Below are 11,837 nucleotides of genomic sequence, written 5' to 3'. Positions count from 1 at the left end.
TGTAGACTAAGTTTGGGTTTCATAGGAAAGATGAGAAACGCTGCTGCAGATCATTTATGTAAAACGTGTCGGCAGTGGCGCAAAAAGTGGGTATGCACTATACACGGCGCATAGGGGCGCCACGCTAGAGGGGGCGCCAAAGCGATGGGGGAAAAATTATTTCGAGTCGGCATTTTCTGTATTTAACAGCTGTTTATGCACGTGTAAATGATATGATCAATAACAGAGGGGCATGTCACTAATTAGGCGCCCCTCCGCTCCCCTCCACTCGCCCCCTCCCACACACACTATAGGCGTTCCAGTGCGCGCTCCCTCGAGCACGCGCTGGAGCAGGTTTTTTTTTTCATTTGCTTCGTGTTGTCACATCAAATGACAGGGAGCTAAAGATGGAGAGGCAGAAAAGAAAGCTCTCGGGGGCACAAAATAGAAAACGGAAGAGTGAGGAGGAGAAATCTTTCGAAGGGATGAAAAAAAGCTTTTCAAAGTGGTTGAAAGACAGTGGGTAAGTTACGTCAGTGTATCAAGATGAGGCTTGTAAATATTCAGGTTAGCTAAAGCTACTACTAGTAAAACGACAGGTCTTGCAGCTGTGGGAGGAAGGATCTGATACTGAAACACGTTCTTCATTCTTTCAAAACGTCACTAGGTATTTAGATGTCAGGAATATGATTTCATTTAGTGACGTTTTAGATTTGTTTCCAATGAGATATTATTGAGTTTATTTAAAAAATGATTTCTCCAAAGGATTTTCAAACTGATCCAATACGAATATAATTTAAAATTAAAATTTCATGTTTTTTATATGTGGTTTGACTGCTGTATTTTTTAAACCTCCTTAACACAAAGTTCATGTGATTCAGGTGTGAGAATGGAGAGAAAGAAGAGAAGAAGAGAGAGAGAGAATCAGGAGAGACAGGGGAAGATGACAGGTTGGTCTAATATTAGGTAGAAGTGTAGGAACAGTCACTTGATATCAAGTGATTAATTTCTAAATATTATTTATATTGAAAAATTAGTAAGATGTGTAATTTATTCAAAGCTATTAAACAATGCTTGTTTGACCATATGAATTGGCGGAGAAAAACACAGGCAAGGGGTGAAGGAGACAGATATGAGGTCAGTGACGGCATCTGCTATAGAGGAGACCAGTGATGACATCAGGTAGGAATAATTAAACTAGTTGTTTCTACACTGGTCATAAGAGTCCAGACTTCGTACTGATGTCCGTACGCACATTTATTTGCGAAGATGTATCATGGAACACCGTGAAAACTTGAAATAAACAGAAAATAGTTTCAAGCACAAACCTCAAAATAATAACAAACATACATTCTGTCTCATTTCCCTATAAATCTGAGTAACACACCATTAAAAACAGGGTAATTTATCATAATAATTACCGTGTTCGCCTGGTAGACCAGCTGTAGGATCAAGGGAGAGAGCATAAACGTCTGCTGTCCATGCTTGGCATTTTCAGTCTCTTTTTTTTGTTTTTTGCCCGGCCTTTTCTCCCGCTAAACCTCCGGGTCATTGTCACATGATTCACAAAGAAAATACATTTGACATTGTATATTCAAGGAGACAACATAATAATAACTCAAGCTCTTAATCTATCCCAAATGACAGCAAATAAAATATTCTACAACAGCATGAGAAACTGTTTAACCTCAAAGGGGGGCCTCTGATGTTGTCATAGCAACATGCAAGCAATGCCGTCATCAGCGCCACAAAGTGAGGCCACAAAAAACTAATTAATATGTTACTTAAAATAAAAGTCTGTAATAAAAGTCTTATATTTTATAAGTCCATGAATAAATAAGATTTATACACGTAAACATTGAAGAAAAGGGAAAAAAAAGGGGGGGGGGGGGGGGGGGGGGCCTATAATGTGTCTGCATACCCCTCAGAAAGTAGGTAGTTTCGCCCCTGACCGTGTCGGACAGCAGAGAACAGACCCACAAAGATGTCATGTCACTGTGAGATCAGGTAACACGGAGCATCACTGTTCCTCCACACTGATCAAAACCACAGCACTCTTCATATGAAACAGAGCAGTAGATCATCTTACTGCAAAAATACTGATATTTTAAATAGTATTAAAGTTTCTCATTCATCTCATCTCATTTACACATGAGACTCATAATAAGATGTTAACACCACTGTAATGTCTCCTTCTCTCCGTCTCTACTGTTACTATATTTAGTAAAACTATCAGGATTTTTTGCCAACTAACAGCACTCTACAAATGTAGCATTAATTGAATCGAAATGAAAAGACTGACACATTGCTTTGTCTTGTATTGTATTGTGACAGAGCTGAATTGTATTGAACCGAATCGTTGGCCACTTAAAGATTTATTGTATACTTATACGTATACATGTATCGAGATATGTATCGAATCATCTCAGCCAGTGAGATACACACCCCTACTATTCAGTAATCAGTCTCCATGGAAGAAGCATCCTCTGTAAATATAAACTGCTCATTTCAAGGGAATGAAAACAGAATGATTCTTATTTTCAGGTCATTATGCACTAAAGAAAACACATTTCTGAACATAATATTCAATATCTGCTATATTCAGCAAATAGATCACAACCCTTGATTTCTCAGTCTGCAGTAATGATATATGTAGGTATGAAAAGCTGCATTAATCTAATATTCGCTGCACTAATATGAACCATGGTGATCCAAATACTCCTTTCACATACAGCACAGATTAAATAAACAGCTATACATTGTCCAGCTGAGTTTTGTTTCCTTTCTTTTCAGCAAACCCCGCCAATAATCACTGCACACATCTCTGCACTTTGTAGTTTGGGTGGAGCAGGTATGTTCTCTACCAAGATGAGTATAACCCTTTAAAGCTTGTGCTTTAGATCAGTGTACGATAGGGCCTGAAGTGTCTTACAGAGCAAATTCCATTTAAAATATTTTTAACACCTTTCATGATTATTACAGAGCAAAAAAAACACACACAAGTAAGTCAGAGTGTCTGTTAGATTTCATTTATTTTATCCAAGACAAACACTTCGTCCTTCTCACAGCTGAACATCACTCAGCAAAAACTGACTGGTGCTGACAGGACACAAGGTACACATCCTCTTTCATTATATTCAACAGGCTGACAGTGACAGCAGGAGTCATACATTCTTATTCATTAAACCATGACCATGGACATACAGCTTTCTGATTGGCAGGTACAAAATTAAAAGACGTGTAAAGCAACAATAAATGTGTGTTCTGAGTTTGTCGCACCACAGAAATATGTGTTATTAACCACCAAACCAAATTTGAAACTTAATTAAATAAAATTAGGTCTCAAAATCCTGAGAAGAATGAGCAATTTTCTCTGCTCTGACAAACCATGTTTCAGGTCCACCCCCAAAAAAAACCCTGAACACAGAAATTGTGAACAACAGTTTCAGTCTAACTCCACAATTCAGCTCTACATATTTCTTAATCTTTTCACATGTTTTAACATGTAGAATATGTTAAGGAGAAAAACTCAGTTTTTCCTGCAGACAAATATCAACAGTTTAACCAAAGCTATAATGCTCATCTTTTCTCTGTGCAAGCCAGTTCTCCTGCCAATGTGATGAAAAAATTATCCTGTAAGTTATTATACACTCTCTTAAAAGAATGACAAAAAAAATGAAGTCCAATTGTCGGTGACATGGTTAATGATGTCTATGATGTTTGGAGGTATAACCAGACAACCTTCAAAGATCCCGGCAAAATGACTGAATATTTTCTTTATTGTAGGATCATCAATGCACAGTGCACCCCCACGCCTCTCATACTGGGTCTGCGCCCTGTTCACATCAGCAATACAGGTCCAATCTTTATCTTTAGCTACAGACCACTTCGAATGATCACAGCCAGGTTCCCATTCACCCAAATCACTTTTTATAGTTTTAATATTGTACACTCTACGTCTGTTGGGTACACAGTAGGAACGTGCCCGGTAACGCTGGCCGCCCCACGTCTGGACAAAGAGGTCACTGCCAACTGCTTCTGCGATAGTGACATAAAGATCTCCAACTGCAAGAAGAACAAGAAGAAACCAGGAGCCATGTTACAGAGACTTACTCACACACTCATGACACTATCCTACTGTACTGTAACACTGTATGACAGGACAGTTGTCTTACTGACTGAGTTTAAGATTCAGGGTTCATTTTGGACTGTCTGGACTCACCTTCCACTCACCTTTTTAGTTCATTTCATGCTGCTCAGCTCATTTTCAGGTTGTATATGTTAGTATATGCTGTATATGCATTAGACCGCAGTGGTGGACTCTATCATATTGACTGTATCATATTTTTTTTCTTCACGAAGGGCACTCAAGGGTGCACTTTATCAAGTATTGTCCACTGGAAGGACATTTTAGAGGGCACTTCATCAGGTTTTGTCCACTGGGAGGACACTTTTGAGAGCACATTAACACATTTTGCCCACTGGAAGGACACTCAACTGGACACTTTAACACATTTTTTTCCACTGAAAGGACACTCTAGAGGCCACTGTATCACATTTTGTCCATTGAAAGGGCACTCAACTTTAACATGTTGTGTCCACTGGAAGGACATTCTAGATGGCACTTTATCATTTTCTGTCCTACTTGTATCTAAGGAAAGCTGAGCCCCCCAGCCTGCACAGACTTTTGAATAAATTGCAGGCTTGTACAGGTGCTGGAAATCCTTGAAAACACTAAATTTTTTATATAGTTTCTCAAGGTTTTAAAAGTGTTTAGATTTTGGATGTAGTGCTTGAAACTGCTTGCAACTGTAATCAGATTACTTTGATTAAAATTGCTGCCTGAATAAATTGCTGCCTGACTGAATTAGTTAGTTAACTTTTTAGATTAAAAAATACAGCAAGTCAGAGGAAGTTATCATTCATTAATCATTCACTGGCAAATAAGAATTTCACGGATTAAACGTATTAAGTGATAATTAATCAACAGTCTAAAAATGGCATTAATTTTTTATTAATTTTTGTTTTGTTTGGTGGAGCCGTTCAATGGATAAGGAAACTTAAAATTGAACTTAAAATTAGAAAAAAAGAGAAAAAGACAATGATTCATTAATGATTCATCAATTAATCAATTGTTAGCATTTTCAACTGAGGAAAATGCACAAAATGTGTCACCCTAATAGGAAGCCAGGCCTTCTTACAGACAAGTGACACATTTTGACATTAAACTTTCTGTCACAAAACATAATTCTGGCAGATAACAGCACAATAACATCTGATTTAATGTGATGAAGAGGTGAAATAATCATTTTGTATATAAATATGTCATTTACCACAGCTGTACAGTGCTGGAAAAGCTTGAAAATGCTTGAAAAGTGCTTGAAGTTGATTTCTGTGATTTCTTGGAAGCAATGCTTTACAGGGCACTATATCATGTTTTGCACACTGGAAGGGTGGAGGCCACTTTATCATGTTGTATTGGACAGTGGACAATTCTGGAGGGCATTTATCATGTTTTATCTACCATTGGATTCCCCGAAAGGTCACTTGGACTACCACTCAAAACTAGTGTTTCAAACTCATTAGCAGAGGTGAGACCAAATCAAGGTTTCACAGATCACAAGTTAAGTCTCAAGTCTTTGCACTCATGTGAGTGAGCAAAGTGTTAGAGAAGATAACAAGTATTTTCAAGTCAAAAGGGTAAAGTATAAGTGAAGTTGAGTCACTGGTGTTAAAGTCCAAGTTGAGTCAGTGTTAAAGAATTGTATTTAAAGTCTAACCTCTGTGTATTACCATAATTAAAATGGTAAATTATAATAGTATATTAAACCTTGCTTATTTAATATTTCAGATCATTTTAAACATGCAGACATCTCACCCATTGGCTGTCCTGCCTGTTGCTTAGCAATGCTGTGAAAACGCTTGTTTGAACTTGATGTTAGCAGCTGTAAATTACTGGATGGAGGAAGTAATATCCAGTTCGCAGCATCCCGAAGTTCTTGATGAAAGTCCAGTGGAAGATCATGTTCGAATGGGAAAGCTCCGATGTACTGCAGATGTATCCCTGAAAATAACACATTTACAGCAACATTCAATAGAACCAGTGAGGTTTAAATCTTCACATTTACAGTGGTTTTGTTTTTTTGTTTTTTTTTTTCAACTGACAACATTACCTATATGTCTGAACTGGCTGTAGGGGAATGTTACACAGATAAATGTCTGAGCATTTTGTGTTCCGCTATCAGGCCAGAAGTTATTTTGATCTCTTCTGAAAGGGAATCGTGGTGTGCTGTGTAGAAGCCAAACTCCTGAGCTGGTTTTATTCATCATCAGAACCCCTGGAGAACATGAACAGTTAGACAAGAGGTCATAAATAGACGTCAACTCCATCAGATGAAAAATCTGACAGGGTTGACAAAATGTTACATGTTTTAATTTCACAGCAGAGTCATAGTGAGCAGCCATTTTATTTTTTAAAGTGTCTCAGCATCTCTTAATGTTAATCAAAATACATATTTTTAAACCATAATTCTTATTTAGCTTTGATTTAGATGAACTACAGAGTTGACATGTTATGACTGAGACATCTGATAGAAATATTATTGAATGAATTTGTCTAAAAATGGCAAATGTATAAGTGTTGAGCAGTATTCCTGCCTTTTTTTAAACCAGGAACTGAGACAGAGTATAACTAACTCTTTTTGTGTCTGATTAAATCATGTTTTTGTAAAGTTGATAGAAATCAATGTCAAAAGAATTATTATATATATAATAGCATATTTTTGTACCTGTGTTATCAGTAGATATTGTTAGTTTTAGATTCTGAAGGCTTTTAACACATTTTTAATTGTGTGAAATTCTGAATTTGTGTCTGTGACAAGGCTGTTTTCTCACACAGAGCAAGTTTAGAAATGTATTAGAAAAATAAAGCAGAGCAAAACATTTCTTACATCACATATATTTCATATATATATATATTGTTACAGTCAGACGCAAAAACCTCATATCTCCATATTTTGATTTTTTCCCCCCACAAATTAATGATATTGGTCGCCCTTTATGTCTGTCTGTGGGTTGTGTTTAAAAGTATAAAAAAGAGCTGCTAACTTTGACTGAGCAGCATTCAGTTAGTTTAAAAACACAGGGCTTTTTTTGTTTCCTGAAAAGGTTTCTGTCCAACAGTGATGATATATAAATCCTTAAAGAACATATTTTCACAAAATATTTATTTATTTATTTATTTATTTTTGGAGGACATGATTTGTCCCAGCTCTCAAGCTTGGATAAAAACCATAGACAATTTAACAGGGGGTGCCATCCCCCTTGTTAACCTGCCAGGCCCCCACTCCATCCCCCCAGCAGAAAGAGTGCAGGGACAGAGGGGTTGTTAGTCTAGTCTGTCTGATCATTGTTTGTTGTTGATCTGACTGAGGTGTGTATCAAGTAGAATGTGTGGCCCTGATCATGACTCTGAAATATCAGCAGTGTAACTGTGCTGTGGACAGATCAGTTCATGGTGCTGAAATAGATGACAGATTTGTACCCTCAGCAACACTCAACAAAAATACAAATGTTTGTTTTTGCTCCTGCTTTGAGTTGAAGTAAAAGATCACAGACATTTAAAGTTTTATTTCTCTCAAATTTTGTCACATTTTTTTTTAAATCTGTGTCAGTGTCAGTGACCAAGATAATCCATCTTTTGGATGAATGGAAGTCATTCGTGGTTGTTTGCAAATCATTCCTGTCAATAATGGAAGCTCAGTTCTCTGTAAGAAAATGCTGTTTACCTTTACTGTGGCCAAACCTCTCAGCAGCACTACAGCCTGGAGGTTGATCACTGTAGCTGATGAATCCAAAGTCTGCTGGCTGCAAATGTGCAGAGGAAAGAAAAGGAAAAATATTAATTAACAGTTTAGAGGAATACAGAATCCCTCAGTTCTCACACATAAAATGTCACAAACACAAAATAATTTAATCATCTGCACACACACTGTCATTTGAACAAACTGAGTCTGTTTATTGATGAAAGCAAACAATTTACAGGTAATATTTCCACCTGTCTAACATCTAGCAAAATACCTCGCATGGATTCTAATTTAATTTAATAAACAGTGTTTTTCTGTGTCACCATTATCTGTTAAGTCTGACAGAGAGCTAAATATGATCATGAATGCAATGAAAAAAATCTGTCTCTCAGAGGTGATGCTCCATCAGTCACCACAGTTAATAAATAAATAATTTCATCAGTATGAGGTGAAGCATTTACTCAGAACTTCAATTGTTTTTTAAATAACTATATATTCTGTCTGACAATTTGTATTCCACTTTTTTAATCAGTATCTTCAGTAGACAGGAGAGTTGTAAATGGCTGTCCATGGATCCAAAGGTACAAAAAACCTCAATCCATACCATTTCTTAGCTTGAAAACTGGATTGGAACTTGGCTGGTCTTCATCACATGTGCATGTTTATGGCATAAGCATGTTAGATTATTCTCAAAAATTACCCACCAAGCACCTGCCATCATTTCAGTGTTGTCTTTTGGGACAAATCTGGTCAGTCTGAAGCTTTTCTTTAGCCCAAAAATAGATGTTGAAAATTGGGCCTTGTTTACTTTATTTGTTTATTGGTCCAAATGCAGTCCAAAAATAGACATTGAAGTTTGGGCTGTGTTCAGCCTGTCTGTCTTGAAAAAGACGTCCTTTTATCTTTCACTTTCAACCAAAATCAAACATTTCATAGATGACTTTCATAGCAGACTGAATTCTTTTCAACCAAACTTGCTGGGTGTGTATACATTAGGAGGAGCAGACCAATGACACTCACCATTGATCTGATTGGAATAAAGAGGTCCCGCAGGGTGTTTGCCAGGACGCCGTTGGGATCATTGATGGGCTTGTAGTTCGGTACAGAAGGATCCATCTTTGTCACTACAGTTGAATCAATGTAAAGATACTCCAAACCAGTCAGATGCTTCACATTGGGAGCCTTGTATAAGATGTACCTGATGATAAACAGTCAGAAACAAGTGTGAACTGCAATGATGTGAAATCAAACAGGGAAAGGTTAAACAGCTGAAAGAGATCAAATACATCAGAGTCTGGACAGCAGAGTCTTATGAAGGATTTAAGTAGAAGATTTAATGTTGCCTCACCAGTCCACAGGACCATTGTTGTTATCTCTGCAGGTCACTGTGCCCTCACACCCCCAGCACAGCAGACTGACAGTCAGGACCAACCTCCACATAACTCCCTGAAACACACCAGCAACACCCACACCAGCATGTTAGCTTGATTCATGTCAGCACCTTTCAGACATGCAGTTAACTGTGACAGCATTTTTTATATCTGCCTTATGTCTGAAAAAGACCCACAATCACTTCTGTAAAACTTGCAACGACAATCGCAACAAAATTTGTGGGTCAAAGCCCAGAAGAACTTTGCCTATTCAAAGTGGGTTTAAATCAGAATTTGTGCTAATTCGTTTGGCAAATACTATTAGTATTATCCCCCGGTGTAAATAGCATAGCATAGCATAGCAGAGACAAGCATCCAGATGTTAGTAGCCAACAATGCTAATTGCACCCAAGGTGTAAATAACCAGTGTGGCTACACTGGTTATTTACACCTGTAGTTTCACACAGCACTCAAACACAAGTCTCCTGAAGGATCATCCCATGTTTAATACATTCACACCAATCATAACCTCTCATTTTCTACAAAGACTTTGTTTCTCTTTAAAGCTAAACTAGGGGGGCAGGTGTAAATAGCCAAAGAGCAGCCATGTGATTTTATGTCAGTGGTCTTCCTTAATTGACTCTAAACATTTGCAATAGTACCAAAACTTATTTTACACCCTTTTTATTCCACATTCTCGCTGCAGCCAGACTGCTGTCAGTCAGTCTGTCCACAAAAATTTGAGTGAAACTACATGGAGTTCCTCCTCTTGGTGAGGGATAGAGCAAGGAATTGTTCGAACAGCACAGGAAGTCTGTAGAAAGAAACTGGCCTGTTTGAACCCTTTAAACCAGGGGTCATTAACCTGCGGCCCCAGAGGCCCCTCTCCAGTGGCTCCCTGTGGCCTGAAAAATGAATTAATATGGAAATTAAACAGGCCTGCGGTGACAATTATATTTTCAAACGTGGAGCTATACATAATTTTTAAAAGTAATCTACAGTTCAGTGCTGTTTCCTCTAAATTTTTCTGCTGGGCAGTCTTGAGTCCCCTGAGACTATAGATGCAAATTCTAAAAACAGAAAAGTCTCCAGGGAAAATAGAGAATTGAGTAGTTGTGGCAGTAAAAATGTTCTCAGTAAAAATGGCTGAGTCCTGATCTAAACAAACCAGGAGGAGTGAAAGCACTTACTTCTCAGAGTGAATAAAATGTTGTCTTCAGCTTCAGTTTGCAGTTAAACTTTGTCGTCTTCAATCTGCCCAGTATTTCTGAAAGTGTGATGTGCAGCACTCCCACTCTCAGGTCGACTTCTTCACCTCAGCTCTTCTCTCCTGTCTTTATACCTCTGTCTCCCTCCCTCACATTGAATGTCCTAAAATCTACCAATCAACACTCCCAGTTATCTGCTGTCCAACAGGTTCTTCATACATGTTTTGACATTCCCATGAACTAGTTTTTCTATTTATGGTCACATAGACTTGGACAGGAAAAAAAACAGTTTTGATTTTTTTTTTTTTTGCTAAAATCAATATTAATCTGCACTTTGAGCCTCGCAAATAAATAAATAAATAAACTAAACAAGCTGAATTTAGTTAGCTTTAGAGGAAGACATTTCTTTCTGAATATCTATGGTGACAAATTAAAGGGGAAAACTAATTCAAAGTGTCTTATTAAGGTTTTGTTTGACAGAAGGAGACTCACTGAGATTGTAGTGGTAAATTTTCCCATCATGTATTCTCCTTAGGCATCTATGTACAATCCTTAAGGGTGTTTTCTAACTGATTACTCCAGATAGCATACAAGAAATCAACTGACAGAAGGGACTTGCCAGTAAAACCCATAGGGATAATTGACCTATTTAAAAAAATAATAATCAATTATCCACATGAACCTAAGGGAAGTAGACTCTCCTGGAATTGACGATTAGAAAAGTACTGAAGGGAAAAGGAAAGTGATGCACGATTATATTCGAATGTGATCCAAAATGTCAAAAAGAGGAGGAGACTCCTCAGAGTCGAGTTAGGTGATTTTTGCTGCATGAAGAGATCAATAAACTCTTCATAGCAGAACTTGTTCCTCCACCAGTGATTCTTTCTTGGATGTTGGTTTGAACTTTGAAATAAGTTGGTGATTGGGTATTTTGTAACAATATCAGCTGGGTGTTGTGGCACCATGCCCAGACCTACTGGCCAATCTTTTGAGATTTTTGACACATCAAGATCACAGAATAACACAAACTCACAGATCAAGGCAGCTGTAGACCAACAACTCCTGTGTTCTGTGAAATAAAATGACTGTCTGGTTGGTTTGGAGAAGGTTTGGCTCATAAAACGGTGGTTACCCATCAGAAAAGTCTGTCTGACAGCAGATAAAGTGATCTAGATATTCTAAGTATAGCGTACAATCAATTTTTTGACAACATTGTCAAAGACATTTCTTAACTTTTGTCATATTCTTAAAAGTTTTAATAGTAAGACACCATCTTCAACTACGTATTTGTATCATTTTCCTGTTTCTCTGTTTTGTGTTTATTATGTGTGGTTTGTTCTTGTGGAATTTGTTATAACCAACTTTTCAGTGCTGTTCAATGGTTCTTAAACATTTTTGGACATGTCCAAAACTCCATCATTTTTGGTGTCTCTTATTTCAGTTGCATGCCACTGTTTTTTAACAGAACTTTGTCC

At 37.5% G+C, this 11,837-nt stretch overlaps 1 protein-coding gene across 1 annotated transcript; it reads right to left on the bottom strand.

Annotated features, from left to right (window-relative positions):
• Positions 1 to 3,592: 3,592 nt before the first annotated feature.
• Positions 3,593 to 10,994, bottom strand: LOC146308042 (deoxyribonuclease-2-beta-like). Its single transcript, XM_084746629.1, has 7 exons — positions 10,969 to 10,994; positions 10,345 to 10,368; positions 8,805 to 8,982; positions 7,767 to 7,845; positions 6,153 to 6,317; positions 5,858 to 6,043; positions 3,593 to 4,044 (listed from the first exon to the last, which is right to left on the bottom strand). Exons 1-7 carry the CDS (start codon positions 10,992 to 10,994, stop codon positions 3,635 to 3,637), a joined length of 1,068 nt encoding a protein of 355 aa, XP_084602755.1. The 3' UTR covers positions 3,593 to 3,634.
• Between the last annotated feature and the right edge of the window lie 843 nt (positions 10,995 to 11,837).

This window comes from Lutjanus erythropterus, chromosome 20 (genome assembly GCF_056507025.1).
Source record: "Lutjanus erythropterus isolate fLutEry1 chromosome 20, fLutEry1.hap2, whole genome shotgun sequence".
NCBI classification, from domain to species: domain Eukaryota; kingdom Metazoa; phylum Chordata; class Actinopteri; order Lutjaniformes; family Lutjanidae; genus Lutjanus; species Lutjanus erythropterus.
Note: the sequence above shows the minus strand (reverse complement) of the source record. Positions and strands in the feature narration are given on the sequence as shown.